Source organism: Asterias rubens, chromosome 11 (assembly GCF_902459465.1).
Source record: "Asterias rubens chromosome 11, eAstRub1.3, whole genome shotgun sequence".
Taxonomy (NCBI): Eukaryota; Metazoa; Echinodermata; class Asteroidea; order Forcipulatida; family Asteriidae; genus Asterias; species Asterias rubens.
The window spans coordinates 5585465-5604896 of record NC_047072.1 but is presented as its reverse complement, the minus strand read 5'-3'; the positions used below and the strand labels follow the sequence as shown (position 1 = coordinate 5604896).

General features: G+C 39.6%; 1 protein-coding gene across 2 annotated transcripts in view; it reads right to left on the bottom strand.

Annotated features, from left to right (window-relative positions):
• Positions 1-19109, bottom strand: part of LOC117296446 (leucine-rich repeat serine/threonine-protein kinase 1-like) — a 60398-nt gene extending 41289 nt beyond the window's left edge. The window contains exons 1-4 of one of the 2 annotated variants that reach the window (XM_033779385.1): positions 18993-19109; positions 15336-15461; positions 9476-9906; positions 7909-8074 (exon numbers count right to left, since the gene is read on the bottom strand). In XM_033779385.1, coding sequence (XP_033635276.1) covers positions 7909-8074; positions 9476-9906; positions 15336-15348 — 610 coding nt within the window. In that variant the 5' untranslated portion in view covers positions 15349-15461; positions 18993-19109. Of the gene's footprint in view, positions 1-7908; positions 8075-9475; positions 9907-12059; positions 12249-15335; positions 15462-18992 lie in introns of those variants that run through there. The other variant, XM_033779384.1, reaches the window with a different exon arrangement.
• Between the last annotated feature and the right edge of the window lie 323 nt (positions 19110-19432).

Sequence of the window (19432 nt, the reverse complement as noted above, 5' to 3'; positions counted from 1 at the left end):
ACCGAGCACAGTCAAGGATCAATAGCTTCATACAGGAAGCAACGCTTTGTTTAGAACATGCTTTCATAGTGCGTTAACTTACAAATTAAGACTTAAACATATTTTGTTTTTTACCCTTTCACCAAGGGTTAGCAATGTATACTGAGTACTTTCCCGTGTTCTGTGAAAAGAAATCAGTAGGCATATTACTTGGGTGGGATTTGAACCTACGACTTTTGCAATTCTAGAGCAGTATCTTACCAACTAGACCACTGAGATTGCCCGGTAGCTAGAGGCAGTTCAAATCCTATGCTTTAGGTAGTAGCGGGTACCGCAACAAATTTATGTTAAGTTTGCATTGAGTTTGTCAATATAAAGAATATAATCTTCATAGCCGATGCAAATTTAACATCTATTAAATTGTATACTCTGCTCGTCATCAGGGGAAACATTGAGACCACAGCGGCTCTTTTCAGAGCCAACACTCTCCTCTTTACCAACTAGACCACTGAGATTTTCCCCGTAGCTAGAGTCAGTTTGAATTACTACATTATAGCAGCAGGTAGAACAAGATATCTGCTCTTGAATAGCAAGAGTTATAGGTTCGAATCCCACCTGAGTAATATGCCTGTGAGTTTTTTTCACAGGACTCAGACAGCACTGAGTCAACAGTGCTTAGCACACATCAGACTAAAGCCCGGTCCATTACTTCACGCGAAGTGAAGCAAATTTTCTTGTGTCACAATTGGACAAATGGAGCATACCGATTATTGTGCCTCAAAAATTTGCTTTGCATCCACTTTCTCGTGAAGCATGAACCGTCCGGGTAAAAACCCCAAAGTATTCTTTATACCTGATGCAAGTTTAACATCTATTATTATTTGTACTGCATCCTGGATGTATTGATGCAAAAGTGAAAGTCCTTCAAGGTAAGTAAACCCATCCAGGAAGGTTTAGGGCTATGTTGAAATAAAATAAAAACATGTAGGTAATTACTCTGGGGATTCCCGGCGAGTGATGTAAATACCAGCTGTGTGTAGTATGGGTACATATTTCAGAATGACTAGAGCAAGCTAGTCAAAGGTTGAGACCAATTCAAGAACTGACTCCGCGGTAGTGCAGTTAATTACGATCCTATAAGTTAAGTAGTAGTCCCAGCCAATTTTCTACACCTTCCGCCCGGGTAGTAGCTAAAAAGCAGTCAGTTCTTTCAGAACTGAGAAGTCTCCCGAACATCTAATAAATCTACTCTGCGGTAGTAGAATAAAGAAAGACAGTTTTCTAAGAACAAACTCTACCTGGCAAGTAGATACACACATGGTGTTACGGCAAACCAAATATATGTTGATACCTCACCATGCAATGCCTCAAATCCTGTATTGGTAACACTTGTCAAAATTTGCTGGAAAAAAAAAAAAAAAAAAGAGTGTCCAAATTGTTCACCCTGCATTTATTACATGTAAGTGACAGATAAAACAGGATGTCCAAAAGACACGAGACACCCCTCTGGCTAACACTATGACTGAAGTACATGTAGAATGACCAAACAAATCAACCGCAGGCAAATTACAGGGCAGCGGAATTGCATCAGTTGGTATTAGAATTTGTGGAAGTGTCATGGCCGAGCGGTTGAGAGCACAGAAGTCAAACTCTGATGTTTCTGATGAGCAGAGTGTGGGTTCGACTCCCCAGCCGTGACACTTGTGTACTTAAAAGCAAGACACTTTACATTGTTTAGTCCTTAGGATGGGACGTAAAGCCGTTGGTCCCATCAGTTGTGTAACAACTGTCAAAGAAACCAATTGCTTATCAAAAAGAAAAGGGGTTCACCCCAGTGTTCCTGGCTGTGGCTGCTGAATGCGCTCAGCACCTTGTAAACCCTTATAAGGTGCTACATAATTGGGTCTCAGAATTCATAACTTCCATAATCTATCTTAAGACTTCAATATTATTATATATTATCAGAAAGTATAAAGCAATTCGTCTTCATGCAAAGAGAATTTTTTTTAGTTTGATAGAAACTATTGATTATAATGTTTGTGACAAAAACAAACCGAAAAGAATAAATGTATGCAAAGGAAGGAAGTAATTACAACAAAGCGGTCAGGAACTTCCTCAACGGCTGAGCAATTATGGGGTAATATGTACATTGATCATTGTTATTTACGAAGGAAGTACAAATAGAAAAAAAAGTTCAGTGTAACTTCAAAACAGTCAATGATATCTTGTGAACTTTATTATGTTGTAGTTAAAGTTTGTCTGGATCCCTAAATGCACAATAAGGATACGTTTGATTATCAATTCATCAAAAAAGGAACCCGATCATTTTGTGTTTAAGCCTCTGTTTTGGCAAAACAGGGCTGGACTAAATTGGTTTTGTTTTGACCAATGACAAGGTAGAATTAATCCCTTGTGCCCTTGAAATGCTACAATAGAAATTTACAATTTCCTCAACGGGTGCCCTTTACCCAAAGAGAAAATGCCTTGGTGCCCTTGCCCTTTCAAAAATGAAGCATACAGGTCTAAACCTCTCTTAGAAATCCTTACAAATTCTTTACAAAATTTATTTACACTTGTCACAATAAGTTGGCCAGGGCCCAATTTCATAGAGCTGCTTAAGCACAAAATTTTGCTTAAGCAAACAAATCCTTGCTTAGTAAAATGCAGATAACTGGCCAAGACTCCACTCAACTGTTATGCTAAGTAAACAACAGCTAAATACCAGTCACGAGCAATGTATATATGGCATGAAATTTTGTCCAGTAACATGTGTAAAATAAGCGAGCTATTTTCGCGCTTAAGCATTTTTTTTTGCTTAAGCAGCTCTATGAAACTGGCCCCTGTTTGTACTATAAATGGGATTTCTATTCTGTTCTTTTCCAAGATTAATGTTCTAAGTATTAACACTCTTTTAGAACGATATGTCTTCCTAACTATTACCATATGTTTGTTTTATCAAACTGATGTACTATTTTGTGAAATATTGTAAATAAACCATTATCCCCCGGGATGGATAACAAAATACAAAAAAAATAATAAATCCTTACTAACACTCGTCTTACTTCGTGAGGCCAGTCATCTTTACATGCCTCGTGTACACCTCATGCCTCCTCAGCTTAAAAAAGAAAGTCTTATCATTTACAAACAAAGGCGGACTTTTGTTTCAAGCGTTCGTCTGCCTTCTATTCCTAGCTGTTTCAAGGGACAGGACCCCCAGTCACAGAATCCTGATGCCACACAGTACTATCCATTCAGATCTGTCGACACTTTAGGGATTTCGCTCCATGAACAATTTCCTATAAATGTATTTTTAGGAGCTCTACAAGATGCCGGAGGGCAATGACAGAGGCTCTTGGAACCCTATCCTGAGGAAGGTGCTTCGAGGATTGTGAATTGAATTCCCCTGTCAGCTGCCTGTATACATGTACATGTACATGTAGCATAGCCAGGCATGTGGAAGTGTCATGGCCGAGCGGTTAAGAGTGCAGAATTCAAACTATGGTGTTTCTGATTAGCAGAGAGTGGGTTTGAATCCCCATCCGTGACACTTGTGTCCTTAAGCAAGACACTTAATCATTGCTTCGTCCTTCGGATGGGATGTAAAGACGGTGGTCCCTTGTGTTGTGTGACACATGTAAAAGAACCCAGTGATGGAAAAGAGAAGGGGTTCGCCCCAGTGTTCCTGGCTGTGGCTGCTGTATGCGTCATAGCACATTGTAAACCCTTATAAGGTGCTAAATAATTGGGTCTCAGAATTCATCACTGTAATAACCTATCTTTCTGAAAGTTTTCATATACTCAGCGCCTTGAGTACCCTGTGTGGTAGATACGTGCGCTATATAAGACTTACACATGTAGATATAAATTAAGTGTGTAGACTCCGATAATGATATTTTGTCAATGGAAAAAGTAGGAACATTTTATTGAGTACTTTTAAACACAATTATTTTTCAGATTTTAAGGGGAAAAAAAAATCAGACATAAGACTCAAGTGAAAAGAAGAATCATGCACCATGACTGTACGGCCCGAGGGCAGTGGTTTTAGAGCCGGGCCAGTACACTTACATGTACATGATTTTGGACACAAAGACAAGGAAAAACCGTCATCTTTTTATCTTTTTATGTATATGAAGTGTCTATAGTGTCTATGATTGCTTCATAGATTAGGTGCAAACATTGCTTTCATGTAGTGATACTAAAGTCAAGTTTTTATCTCTGATCGTGTTTTTTTGTAAACAATAACCCTGGAAAACTTGCAAGGGTTTGCCATTCAGAAGTCCAACGGTTAAATACTTATTTCCTGGAATTTTCAGGGAAATTCCCGTAGGCCTACATGTACACTGTGCCAAAAAACATATTTGTTCACAAAAGCAGCATTTTGATGGCAACAATTTGGACACGCTGTATTATACATGTACGAGGATCAAGGAAGCTATTAAGATAAGGGGAAAACAAGTGGCTGAAAAAACTACTGGACTTGTAGTAGGTGGAATGTTGGTTTCATTTTTCAGAGGCTCTTCCAGGTGGCAATTAAGTTACTCAATAACCTAGACTTGTACACTCACTCCCCCCCCCCCCCCCCCCGAACAAAAAAGGTAATGCAAGAGAAGTTTGCGTAAATTCCACAAAGGACATAAACCCATTGACCTTATAATTAACTCTCCCAAAATATAAAGCAAATTCAGGAAGTTTAAGCTCAAAAGTGTAAAACCACTTTGTTGTTTTCACTGTTTATTGACTTGCAAGATCAAAATTAATCATTTTCCTTATTTTATTTTTTAAAAAGGATGCCATTTCAGCCAACAATATTTCAAGGGAAGCTTTTCCACTATGAACATCTCAAAGCACCTATTGTCATTTATTTCCAGATTCGAACTACATGTATAGACGATGTGACCTGTGACATCACATGTTTACAAAAGAGCCACAGAGCCTGGACTTCCTGCAGGCATGATTTGTATACAGCTCAAATGAAAGAAGACATAAAATCTTAAAGTTTACATGGAGATTGCACTGTCTAATTCTAAACAATTTTTTATATGACGAAAACTTGTCCAGCTTTTACTTTCATAACTCTTGGTTTTACGTGGAAAATATGGCACAAAATGTCAACTTTCCCATTGGACCAGTGTAGTACAGTGCCTGCCAGAATACTTAAGGAATGTACAAGGTCGTACTTATTGTAAACAAGGTTCACATGGTCTTAAGACCCACTTTTGTATGCAACACCTGGGGTTTATAAGGTGCATGGTGCATTTAGCAGCCAAGCTGCCAGACAAATTCGTGCAAACCTTCTTAGCGATAAGTGTAACTGGGTTTTGTAGGTGTGTTACACGAACCATGGGACCAACAGCTTTGTGCCACATCCGAAGGACGGAAGAAGCAATGATAAAAGGTCTTGCTTTTAAGCAAGACCTGGGCATTGAACCCACACTTTACTGGTCATCGAAAAACAAGAGTTATGTCTGGTGCGATTGATCAACTGCTCAGCCAAGACATCCCACAAAGACCCAAAACACTCTCAGGTTGTTTACTTCAATTAGCCATTTGCGAGTTAAATTTGAATAATGTCTGATATAATGGCTTGCTTCGTTACAATGCACCCTTCACATTTGAATTCCTCAGACTATCGAGACAGTTGCTACACCACGTGATTAGGGGCAAGCTTTTGCATAGCAACCTCAAGAATGACTAAACCCTGGTACCATTGTGTCATACACATCCATTCAGAATTGTGTATGGGTGTTCACCGTCTCTTACATAACTACGCAAAAGCTTGCCCCTAATCATGTGGCCTAGCACTGTTTCGATAGTCTGAGGAATTCAAATGTACGCGGTGCATCGTAACTAAGCGAGTCATTGTACCAGACATTATTCAAATCTAACTCGCAAATGGCTTATTGCCACAATAGAAATAAGTCTCATATGAACAAGCACTGATGAAACTTTCACAGGTTGGTTTAATCAAGTCCTACATGATTGAATAAGGCCGTATCCGAATTGGCGGCTACGGCCGGATCGCCGTGTCGTCATGCATTGAAGTATAGAATACCCTGAGCAACACCCCTGGCAACGGTCTTAGCCGCAGCCGTAGCCACCAATTTGGACACGGCCTTACTGAAAACTAGAGGAGAGGAACTAATTTACTCTTCCAGGAAACAATGTGAGGTACATGTAGAGGCTGTTTTTCTTAGACAACATGTTTCCGGAAACAAACAACTTTTATGGTTGAATAAATTAAATATAGACATTAAGGGTTTGTCACATGATTCAAAAGTCTCAACAACAACCCATGAGGATCACCTGGTTGCTCAATTCACACTGACTCAGAGTCAGGCCATGGGAAAAAAAGAAATAGTTGCTTAGCATCCATTGAATATAAAGCTTAAAGGACCTATGTTTAAAGGATTTGGGTACTTTTTCAAAATGTCCACAGATTTACATTAAACATACAGGGTTTGAAGATAACGATAGTGGAAAGCTTCCTTTCAAATATTACTTACTGAGGTTGCGTAGTTTTTGAGAAATGAGTAAAACAAGTCACAAAATAATTTTTGACTCAGGAAGCAAAAATTATTTTAGCATGTATAATTATGTATAAGTTATGATATTATACCAAAACCATAGCATAACTGGTTAATACGTTTTTACATGCTTTAACTGAGACAAAAACTATTTGTTTTACTCATTTCTCAAAAACTACAGCACCTCAGTAGGTAAAATTTCAAGGGAAGCTTTCTACTATCATAATCTTCAAACTGTGTAAGTTTAATGTAAATCTGTGGACATTGTGTTTTGTGTTAGGAAAAAGTACCCTTTAATATGTATGTAATGCACATAAAAGAACTTGTTGATTAATGAAGATGAAACTTCTACCTCAGGTAAATTATATTAAATCTTCATGCACAGTGAGTGGGGATTCATGTCAGCCAAAAAACAAAACAAAGGTATCAAAACCCTTTATTTTGAAGAGAAGTGGTTTGCCCTTGTGTTTCTGGCAGTGGCTGCTTAATGAGCTGTCACCTTAAACACTGTTAAAATGTACTACGTTAATTAAAGGGTCACATAATTCTAAACATGACTCTGTTTAACCTGTCAAAAAAGAAATGAGCACTTTGATACTTTAAAAAAAACAAAAAAACTAAAAGTTTTTTACCAGACGTTTTACCAGACTTCCAGAAATCAGAAACTACTTAAAGTTTTGTACATGGCCTAACAATAGTTCTTGTTTCGAGTACATTCAGTGCACCCCCTACCAGTCCGCAAAACTGTAAATGATTTTGACAGTTTATTTTGGCTCTTTGTCAAATAACATGACTGTGGACTTCTACAACAAAAAATTGTAAGAAATACTGCTTAAAAAATCCCTGCTTAGATGGGCAGGATAACAGTCACAAATTTTAAATGTGACAAGGTATTTTAATAATAATAATAATAATAACAGACCGTTTTTATATAGCGCTTTTCACGCCCGAGGGGTATCCCAAAGCGCTTCTGACATTATTATCCCTGGTCACGGGCCTTAATTCACTCCTTAAACCATCTCAGCTCCCTAGGGAGTATACAGCTTGTGCGCATGCGCTACTCAGCTAAACCAATCACAAGAACCATCTCTGCCCTCACAGGTACCCATTTACACCTGGGTGGAGAGAAGCAATTATAGTTAAGTGTCTCTCTCAGGGACACAAATGTCACGACCGGGATTTGAACCCACACTCTGCTGAACAGAATCATCAGAGCTATGAGTTCGGTGCTCTTATCCACTAGGCCACGACACCCTATGGCTGGTAACCTTATTCAGATTAGCATATTTTTGTTTTGCTTAGCTTATTTTTGTGCATAGTACCATGGTCCTTGCTCTATGATAGTACTAAGCTGCTGTATATCGTGGGGCCCCTGTACCGACTCTTTGTCAATAGCAATAATTACCTTGAGTTGTTTGCAGGAAGTTCACACAATCGGTCTGAAAATTGACCCTGGCTAGTTCCAGCGGAGTGAGTCGCTTGATATCGCGATTATCCAGGTCAGCTCCGTGCTGTACTAAGAGATTAGCTATCTTCACTTTCCCATCTTTGGCCACGATGTGAAGAGGCGTCTGCAAACAAAACAAAAAAATACAATATCTGGTTCATCTGTCTGGAGTCTTCGGATCGCCTCTGCAACTTTAAGATGACAGTTACTCACAGGTAAGATTGAAGAAACAAAGGGGACCAAAATCTGTCTGTCCTGTGCCAGACCTTTCAGATTGTACACTGTATTAAAAAAACGCACTGGACAATATTGGTAATTACTCAAACTTACTCATGTCAACGAGTAATGGGGAGCTGTTGATAGTATAAAACAAAGTAAGAAACGGCTCCCTCTGAAGTAACATATTTTTTTGAGAATGAAGTAATTTTCCACTAACATATTTGAATTTGATTTTGAGACCTCAGGATTAGATTTTGAGGTCCCGAAATCAAGCGTCTGAAAGGGTGTTTTTTCTTCCATTATTATCTTGCAACTTCGACAATCAATTGAGTGCAAAATTGTCAATGTTTTTTTATTTTGTGCATATACGATGAGATACACCAAGCGAGAAGGCCAATCTTTGACAATTACCAATATTGTCCAGTGTCGTTAAACAAACACTGAATGCTAATATTCAAAACTGAGACAGTTTGTGTAGCATCGTAGAGTGTCATGGCCGAGTGGTTAAGAGCATTGAATTCAAGTTCTGGTGCTAAGTCACCAGAGTGTGGGTTCGAACCCCGGTCGTGACACTTGTGTCCTTGAGCAAGAATTGCTTCTCTTCACCCAGGGGTATAAATAGGTACCTGCGAGGGTAGAGGTTGATATTGTGTAAATGAAAAAGCCTTCGGAGCGCCACGGCAGCTCGGGACTGTATACTCCCCAGGGAGCTGAGAAAGATTAAAGGGATGTTTATTGGCCCAATGACCAGGGCACTAATGCAAAGCGCATTGATACGGTTACTGTAAAATGCGCTATATAAGAATTTGTTCTTATTATTATTATTAAGTTTTTGCTCTGCTTATGCAAGGGAAAATCGTTTGCTCTGGATACCCTGCTTGTCTTCATCAGGAACAGCATACTCAGCTCATTTTCTGGAAATTTAACTATTATAACAACAATTTTTTCTGTTGGTCCCGAGAAGACAAACTCAGAACCAGCACACAAATTGTTATACATGGATGCATACACGCAAGTTTACAACCATTGGTTTTATGTCCGGCAGCAGAACAGCCTTACCGTACTATTCATATGTGCCTCAGAGCCTAAGAGCAAACTTTTGATTTTGGCGCATTATTGACTGATCTCCAAAATATCCATGCAAACAGCAAAACGGCGACTTCAGCTACAGCTATGTCTAAATCGTGCACATATGCCTATTCTTCAACACTGACAGACGCGCTGATCAAGCCGTAGATGAAGTTGCCGTTTCGGACACAGCCTTACATAAATTATCTATAAAAACAATGGCAGATTTCCTACTCACATAAAAGTTGTACTTGTCCGCGGCAGCGATGTTTGGGTCAGCCCCGGACTCCAGCAGCAGCCTGACACACTCAATACTCTCCTCTCTCTCGGTTGCCTCAGCAGCGCAGACCGAGTGAAGCGCAGTCCGACCGAACGAGTCCCTCTCATTGATATAGCGTTTCTGCTCCCACTTCAGCAGATCTTCCAACAGTGGCACGTTGGAGTAGATCGCCGCCTGATGCAGAAGCTTTCCCTGGAAGTCCCGGTGCTCGGTGGCGCTGAGATCGACATGGCCGGCGTTACCAGCGTCCCGGTGCTCGGTGGCGCTGAGATCGACATGGCCGGCGTTACCAGCTCCGTCATCGCTGGGTCCCGGGGCGGAGGAGGCCTGCTTGGACCCGTTGACCATCATCCCCCCATTGAAAGTGTCTGCGTATGGTTGCCACTTGACTGTAGGAAGAACAAAGTGCATCATGCTTTCGGTCAGTATAGCTAACTCTGATTGTATCATTATACGTCCTGATGTCTCCTGATGATGATATTTTTATGCAAGTTCGCCCTAAACAGGGAAATGGGAGTATGGGGCTACAACAAGAACAAAGTGAAAAAAACTCGCTGAAGGTAGGAATTGATAAACCTCTTAAAACATGCAAACAGTCAAGATTGTTGGATGGAGGGAAACATGCACCAGGTAGGGAGTTCCAAAGAGATGTAGTACGTGGAATAAAGCTGTCGGAACGGCTCCTTTGAAATGTCGAGCCCAATGTAAGCTCAATCCGCAGTAGTGAAGTTAAAACAATCCACTTAAAGCTAAAGGAGTAGTCCCGGCCGATTTTAAACCTTCCGCCCAGGTAGTACTTAAAAAGCAGGACAGTTCTTTTCAGAACTGAGAAGTCTTCTGAATTTCAAAAAAACTACTCCGTGGTAGTAGAATATAAAGCAAGACAGTTCTCCAAAGAACAAACTCTACCTGGCAAGTAGATACAAAAATGGTATTACCGCAAACCAAATATATATTGAAACCTCACCATGACTGCCTCAAATCCCACTAACATTGTACTTATTATCCAAGCATTTCAGTGTTCGACAGAAAGCTCACGCGATTGATGGAATAAAAGCAAGGTTCTTCTTTGGCAGTGGTCCACTGGGCAAATGCTACTTAAAGCACATGTATGAAGACCAGCCAATCTCTAGTTGTCTGGCTGGCTATTTCGTTGTTGAAAAACATTCATTTAATTTGAACTATGGACTAATAAAAAAAGCTGACAGACTAGTTAAACGACAAGCTAGCTGGCTAGTCACTGAAACAGTCGAAAGAAAACCCTGAAATTTACCGCGACCAAAGATTGGCACAGCTGTTTCTGCTACATGTATCAGAACTTAAAGGCAATAAAATACAAACGAAAGACTTCTATGTAGGCTGCAGACTGAAACAAGGAAACCGCACTTTGGGTTTTATGATGACTGTAAAAAAGTTAGTTTCCGTAATTGCAAAATTTACTTCCCGCTCAACGGTACGTGATCCTTTGTGTGTTGACATTTTAAACTTTTCCTCTGACCTACAACTTGATGAGTACACTGAGATAATTTGATCACAATTGTTTCCTGAAGGGTCCTGTCCCAAGCGTGAAACACAAAAACATGTTTACAGAATAACACTCAGCAGAAATGTTATGTTCACAGACTTTGGTCAGCAGACATTTTTTTTTTTTTTGGGGGGGGGGTTTGGGGGGAACTATAATCAGTGATCCAGTTAACAATCAGATTGAAACTTATCAAATTAAACTTTTTTAACCAATCATTTGCTGTGGCTTGTTTAAAGGTCTGTGTAAATATTTGCAAGTTTGCGCGAAGACTTATCACCACTTGAACTGTTTGCCAACCCTGAGTGGAAAATACTTGGAAAACTTTGTTAATAAGAGATGTTAAATTTGCATAAAGGGATAAAGAACATCAATTTTGGTTTTACCCTTGCATCGATGTGAATAGCTGCCTGTGTTTTTTTCACAGAGCCCCGTAAAGTATACAGTGCTATCAATGTAACACACAATGGTGTAAGGGTAAAAACAAAATGAAATCATTTTGAAACTTGTTTTTAAAACTGAAATTCAGCAGTGCAGCTGGTTCATAAGTAACTGGCGTAACTGTTTTTTATTTATTATTCATAAATAGGCCTACATGTACCTCAGACAGTTTCGCTATTCCTATTGGTGGAGAGCGCGTCACGTGGAGGTGTTTAAACCATTGATAATGACCAGTGTTGATAACCAATTGTGAGCGGAGACTCCGCGCTAGTCTTGATGCAAGGCGTTTCTTGTTACGGGCGATGCAGGCACTGTCGGTGAGTTGGCGGCGCTGTGTGTGAAAGGAAAACCAGCGAATATGCACTAAGACTCTACGCGCATGCGCACGAACGGAGAGGTTGATAGTATAAAACATTGTGAGAAACGGCTCAGAATTAGAGACCTCAGAATTAGATTTTGAGGTCTCGCAATCAAGCATCTAAAAGCACACAACTTCGTGTGACAAGGGTATTTTTTTTTTCATAATTATCTCGCAACAATTCAACGACCAATTGAGCTTAAATTTTCACAGACACTTACCATACATCTTCTACAATGGAAACTGCTGTTGGTGACAAGAAATATGACCAGAGTGGACTCTCAAACACCAACACATCACAAAGACAGAGACCCTCAATTGAATATTCAGTTCAATGTTTCTACTGTGGTTGTTTTTTGGCTGAAGAAGTGTTCTTCTCGACCAACTATCAGCTCCTGTGTTCCAAAAGTACTTTTATAGAGTCTCAACTTGGACAGACCACTCACGGGATCTGCAGGTATACTCTAGCTGAGTCAACATCACATGATCTGGAGGAATAAGCTACAAGTAACTCATAAACCACTATCTTAACGACATACGTACAGTGTATCTAGGTACTGTACATATAGAAATAGACCAGAAAGACATGAAAGACGATCTCAAAGGTCAAAGTAAGTTCGTACTTCATCTTTGGAAATAAGGGCAAGGCCATTTTCATTTTAAAAAGGGCATTTCCATTGGAAAATCTTAAAGTCTATAGGAAAGTTGTACCATGTTTGAAGGGCACCAAGGCCAAAACCAGGGGCAACAAAGGCCATGGCCTCCAGTGCCTGTGTGTAATTCCTGGCACTGATTTGTGAATAGAGAGAACAGTGTTCTTCAATTAAGGCACTGGACACTTATAACTCAAAGTAATTGTTAGCTAGAAAACTTACTTGGTAACGAGAAATGGAGAAGTGGAAAATTACTTCTTTCTTGAAAACTATGTTACTTCAGAGGGAGCCGTTTCTCACAATGTTTTATACTATCAACAGGTTCTCCATTGCTTGTTACCAAGTAAGTTTTCATGCTTCGAACTATTATTTTGAGTAATTACCACAACAATTTTAAAAAAAAAATTAAAATAGTGTTCACTGCCTTTAACTTGGATATACCTTGGAGTGAATTACCAGACAAAACATCCCTAATGATCATTAAAACAAAACATTCAGTAATCCAGTAATCTGACCATGAAGATAATTAAAGGGTAGTTTTTGAGTAGGGTAAACATGAGGCTCTTTGAAAGCTAGTACATGCAGTTAAAGTAAACTCGTTAATTTTGGACACGTATTGTTTTCATACCCTACCAGCAACAATCAAGTGATTATACATTAAACATTGACAAAGTGTCGTAACTTTTGGACGTAAAAATTTATGGGCTTTTTATAGTCACGAGTGTCTGTTGGTACAAAACAGGTAAAAACATTTTCAAAAAGGGGTAGGCCTGTGTTGTTTTTTTCAGTGAGTAGATTTACTCTATTTATCATTTATTTGATTTCACCGCTGCGACCGCTCCCCAAAAATGCATAGCACCCTGCCAAAGAATTTGTGCCCTGTTTAGTTATTGATCGCCCAGCTAAAAATTGACAAACCCAAACACTTCAATTCCTGCCCGGACACTGGTTTATAAGCCCTAAGGTTCCACAAAGACTATTCTCCACAAGGCACTCACTCACACTCATAGAACCTAGCATAGGCTGTTAACAGGCACTTTAAAGATGCTACATTGTACATGTATGTCAGATTTTTGGCCGATTTGACCCAACAATTTTGATTTAAAATTCAATAGGTATTTTGATGGGGGTCGAGAAAGTTACAAGCTTTCATTTGAGCCATTGCTCGAAAAAGTCGGTCAATTATTAGTAGCAGTGAAATAAAGTGCTCAAAATTAGTTTTTGTTGGGATCCCGACAATATATCACGTGACCAATTCTTACATGTATGTGTATTATAAGAAATGTTTTAAATTTTTGTCATGGTTCCTGACCATTAAAAGTAAAAGTTAAAACTTTTTTCGTTAGAGCGGGTGATACTCTTTGAAATACCATTCACTTAAAAAAAAAATATTTTTTAATGTTTAGGGCCGAAAATCTGACAAAGCATCTTTAAAGCCTTCAGATGGCTTGTGAAGCAGCAAGTAGTCCTTTTTTTCCTTTCTGCTTAGCCGAAATGAGCAGGATACCAGTCACAAATTGAACATGTGACACACATGTTGTATTTTGGCTGGTACAGCCTTATTCTGGTAAGTATACTTTTGTTTTTCTTAGCTACTTTTTGTGCTTTATATAAAGCAGCTCTTTGACATTTGGCCCAGGACTTATAAAAGGGACAAAAAGTTAAAAATAAAACCCAGGAAGAGTTTAATCAACTGACCAGTCATGGGTTATACTTGGAATTTATAAACAGTGACATGTAGGAAGTGTAAAAGTGCACGTGGCTGAGGGATTGAGCAAGCATTTCTGGCTTCTCATATCATTGTCTTGACAACTAATTACTAGCTAGAACAAAGTCTTGAGTAAATGCCACAAAGTAAGGGAGCATCGCAAAAGTCAAGGTGGGAACATTTTAAAAACACTGGACACTAAATTGGTAATTGTTCAAGACCAGTCTTCAACAGATTGCTGGGTGTAGGACTAGAAATTGTTCCTTCGAGTCGAATGTGCCTGAATTTTAGGATAAACCTGTCTGTCTGTCTGTCTGTCTGTCTGTCTGTCTGTCTGTTATTTCTGTGTTTTTTTGTGTTTTTTTTGGTTTGTCCCCTAATAGTTGGGGTTTTTCAAGGATCTCAACAAACTCCCACAAGGGGATAATCACCAAGCCGACAACAGGCAATCTCTCTCATACAAAGCCGACAACAGCCAACCTCTCTCATACAAAGCTGACAACAGCCAATCTCTATCATACAAACATTGGTTTTTACATTATAAATTGCACAAACAAAACAGTTGTGATGCAGCAACCACACAACAATACTTATTCTACTAGTCAACGTGAAATCAGCTTGGTTAAAACTTGGTAGGATTCGAACCCACAAGCTTTGATTGCAAGTCCTGCAGTCTAACCAAGGTGTGTGTTATAAATGCCTTGTGGTATCTTTCCTCTCCTTTCATACTGTACAATGATTTATCGAATTAACACCAAAAAATGCTATCAAATTACACTAATATTTAAAATTAATTGTATTCACTGTATAGACCTTAATGCATTGACGTCATCCAGCCGCCACCTTAGAGAAAAACGGTGAGACGCACAGATTTGTACGCGCGGTGCACAGTATTGGCCAATGAACAACCTCCTTTTGACCTCTAGGTGAGGGCGCCCTAATGAAATGGCGTCATAATATAAGGTCTATTGCACTTAACTGCTTATGATAGTTACCTGTTCATGTTTGTCACTTTGCCTCTGAGTAAAGACTCTGCTAGTGTCCAAACGTAAGGCAATCAACTATTTTTTTGCAAATTGATTGAATCTACCACTAAACCTCATTCAAGTAAAATCTAAATGGTTCTAAACACATACCTGAAGTAAACATAATATCCTTCTATCCGCTGAAGATTTAGTTTGCACTAAGCTCCCGTTAACCAACCATGCTGGAAGACAAAGTCTTGGGGCATTGTGATGGACGTCGTCGGCTCAGCAATATTCCTGAGAGTAAGCAGTTTGAACATAAGTTAATAACACCCTTAGGAACCACAGTCTTTGTCCCATTAGAACCACACTAAAGTGAAACAAATCCTCAAACACGACGGGTGTAACAGATCCTTTGTTTCATCCGGAATTTGTGAACAATAAATTTCTCGAGCCGTCCGTACTTATTTAGTTTATGACCTTCTAAAGTAAGATCCAGTGGGTTCAGAACACGTTTTCTTTTTACAAACATGCTCTTTACACGACGGCTTCCCAATATTTTCCATACAAGCACAGTTGACGTAACAACTTCCCATCAAGGAGAAAAGCTCTGCATTATGACGTTCCTTCGTAACAGTCCACAGAAGCCTGTTCTTGATAGCCTCTTTACACTCAACTCCTCAACGTTCAAAAGGGGGGGGGGACACAGGAACAGCATAATGATACACGTCTAAGGCGATATAGAATCACCGGTTGCACAGGAAGCCTTCGTAGTAGTCACTAGCTTGGACTACCCAGTTTAGATTGACTCGCCCACATGACAAGTGCGTAGGAGCGGGCAGGGTGGGGATTATTCAGGGGTCGTCTGTGATTACTTGATGTATTTAAGTGGTCACACCCTCCACCCATCTCCTCATGTCTTCCCCTCCTGCTTGTTGCTACCGCATGAGAATGAACACGGGGTGGTTCTAATTGATTGGATCTGTCCTGTCCATGGAGCAACTGTTAACAAGTTTATTAAGCCTGTCCGCAACAATTTGATTTTCTATTTATATACGTCGGCCCCATCCAGTGAATGTTTTCCTTTGTAGAGCACAGCAAAATGATGCAAAAATGTTTTGCTTTTCAAAAATCATCATTTGCTACCCAATATTACCATTCAGTGTGCACACATTTTTGTTTAGTCCAAAATATTTTGCTATGCAAAAATGCTGGATGAAATCATTCCCCATTGTGGTGATAGGACTGTATTCACCACAGGTCTTAAAGGCAGTGGACACTATTGGTAATTACTCAAAATAATTATCAGCATAAAACATCACTTGGTAACAAGTAATGGAGAGAGGTTGATAGTATAAAACATTGTAAGAAACGGCTCCTTCTGAAGTGGCGTAATTTTCGAGAAAGAAGAAATTTTCCAAGAATTTGATTTCGTGACCTCAAGTTTAGAATTTGAGGTCTCGAAATCAAGCATCTAAAAGCACACAACTTCGTGTGACAAGGTGTGCTTTTTCTTTCACAGTTATCTTGCAACTCAGAGAACCAATCAGGCTTAAATTTTCACAGGTTTGTTATTTTATGCATACGTTGATATACACCAAGTGAGAAGACTGGTCTTTGACAATTACCAATAGTGTTCACTGTCTTTAAATTTTACACTGGTCTGCAGGTCAGAGAACAGTGGTTTTTATTGTTGGACCAGCGGTCGATTTCACAAAGAGTTAGGCTAAGACTACATGTAGTCTCATCTCTCAAAATGATACACTTTAACATTAATCTAGTGAGAAAATAGAATTAGCTGTTGCAAACAACTTACCAACCAAAAGGACTGGGGTTATTAAAGCAAAAAATTGTTAATGGCCTGACGTTTCGACCCTAGCAGTTTTGGGGGTTTTTTTCCCCTTTTTTGTTTAGCCTTCGAAAAAGACTCTGCTCGGGTCGAAGCGTCAGGCCATTAACTATTTTTTGCACATTAACAGTAAGGATGAGTTACATACTTCAAGTCCTACATGTAACTTGGACTACATCACAAGTTAAAGAGTGCAAGAACTAGTCCTTAGTCCTGCGATGTTGTGTTTTACAACTGATTAACAATACTGTACCTCACGTGTTATATCCACGTAGAAAAGAAAAAATTCTGATTGGAGTCTGGAAAATACCATTCAATTCTATTGAGTAACCTACAAGGACAAAGTATACACCTACCTCAAAATACAGGCTATAACATAAATTTCGTCTCTGTAATGTTAGTGGATGAGTGTTTTTTATTGTTCAAATAAAACTTGTTAATGCGTGGACTCAGGAAGTCAGTGTTCTATCGTTTTGATTCTTGTTTTGTACTAATAGGCCTATTACATCCTGCTACTGCTAGCGTTAGATAATCACCAGAAAGCAGTCTTGTTACTCCTGGATAAATCCTCCGCCTTTAACACTCGTGACCTACCCTTCTTACCCATGACGCATTGTGGTTCTGATTTGAGATAAACCTAGGGGTACTCAACTTTGCAAATATTTCTCTTCTCGCAACGGCAGGGCTCAACTTTTACACTGGACCGCAGGCCCTTTGGCCAGTAAACATTTGAATGGACAAGTCTGGAAGTCTTGTGTGTCATTCATTGAATATTCTATGAAAAAAAATGCCTCACTGTGTAATGTCTTTTATAACAAAAAGTAGAGCCCCCCCCCCCCCCCAATATGTTCTTATATGTTCAAATGTTGAATAGTTCCAACACACACTTTCCTCATACATAGTAGAGTGCCCCTTACGTGGGAAATTACAGAGCCCAATCAAGAGTGACGTTCAAGGCCTGGCAAACAACATGTAAAGTGCTATTCACATGACAGCAATTTAACTGGGGTCCCATGCTTAATTTTAGCATGGTTGTAAAATGTAGCAATGTTTGACAAGATTTGCACGAGAACTTGAACAGTAGACAAATTGTTGTCCTTTCTCACGAGGTCCATTTTGTGATAATATTACAATTATGGAACAGTTTAGCAAGGGACCCTTGCAAAATTGCTTTCATGTGAAAGGGGTTTAAAACTAACAGGGAATAAACTTGGGTTTTCCCAGGAATTCCTAGAATTTGTTTTGGTTTGAGAGCCACCTGCTTTTATCTACAAAGACAAACACTCAAGCCTAAAAGGCAAAGAACAGGCTTGGAATGTTAAAGCCATTATACACTTTCGGTAAACAGTATTGTCCAAGTCCCACACTTCCTTATCACAACTATATAAAATAACAAACCTGTGAAAATTTAGGTTCATCGGAGTCGGGAAAATAACGGGAAAACCCATTCTTGTTTCCGCGCGTTTCGCCGTGTCATGACATATGGTTAAAATAAATCCATAATTCTCGCTAACGAGAATTTATATTGTTTTAATGTTTTCTCAAAAAGTAAGCATTTCATGGAACAATATTTCAAGAGAAGTTTTTCATCATGTCCCATTACCCTTCTTCTCAGGTAAGAAAAAAATTCTGTTGTTTTGGAGTTAATTAACGGCGGATAAATTGGTGGCGACGTGCGGAAGATTATCCAAATAAATAAATAAGAAAGAAATGCACAATGTGACACCCCACCCCACTTCCTCCAGACTCAGTCTCACACAGCCACAGGGTGTGGTGAGTTTTTTACCACGCATAAAGTTTGTTGACAATTTACGTATGGTACCTAGACTTACCTAATACTTTATAAACGAACAACAAATTGGAACTTGGAAGGATCCAGACCACCACCTGTCAAAACTGTCATCATGCCTGTTGCAAATGCATTTCTACTAACTATATCCTGCTTTATAAGTACAACCAAGTGTTGGGATATAACTTACCAACATTCCCTTCGATTCCATGTGCGTAATTGTGTTTACGTAAACTCCAGAACTTTACAAAACTTTATGAAGTGTGTTCTTCTCTCGCTCCACCAATGTTCCACTTTTCACTTTCAGTTTCACAACCACCCATGTGGCTAGGGCGCGCGCGTCTCCCCCTATTCTTGAACACTGGCAGACGCGCTGATCTAGCCGTAGTTTTGTAGCCAAAGTCGACAATTCGGACACGGCCTAGGAATCGCCACTACTGCTACGGCTACGACTATGACATTTGCTAAAGGCTTCGGCTTTGGATTCCGCTCAGGCTAGGCTTGGCCCCGCGGTTGTTTTGACAACATTACGCGTGCTTTGCGTACGCGGTCATTAGGGCTTCAGACGAGAGGATGAAGCCTGAAGCTGAATCCGAAGCCGTGGTTTCGAAAAGGGCCCAAGAAAGAAAA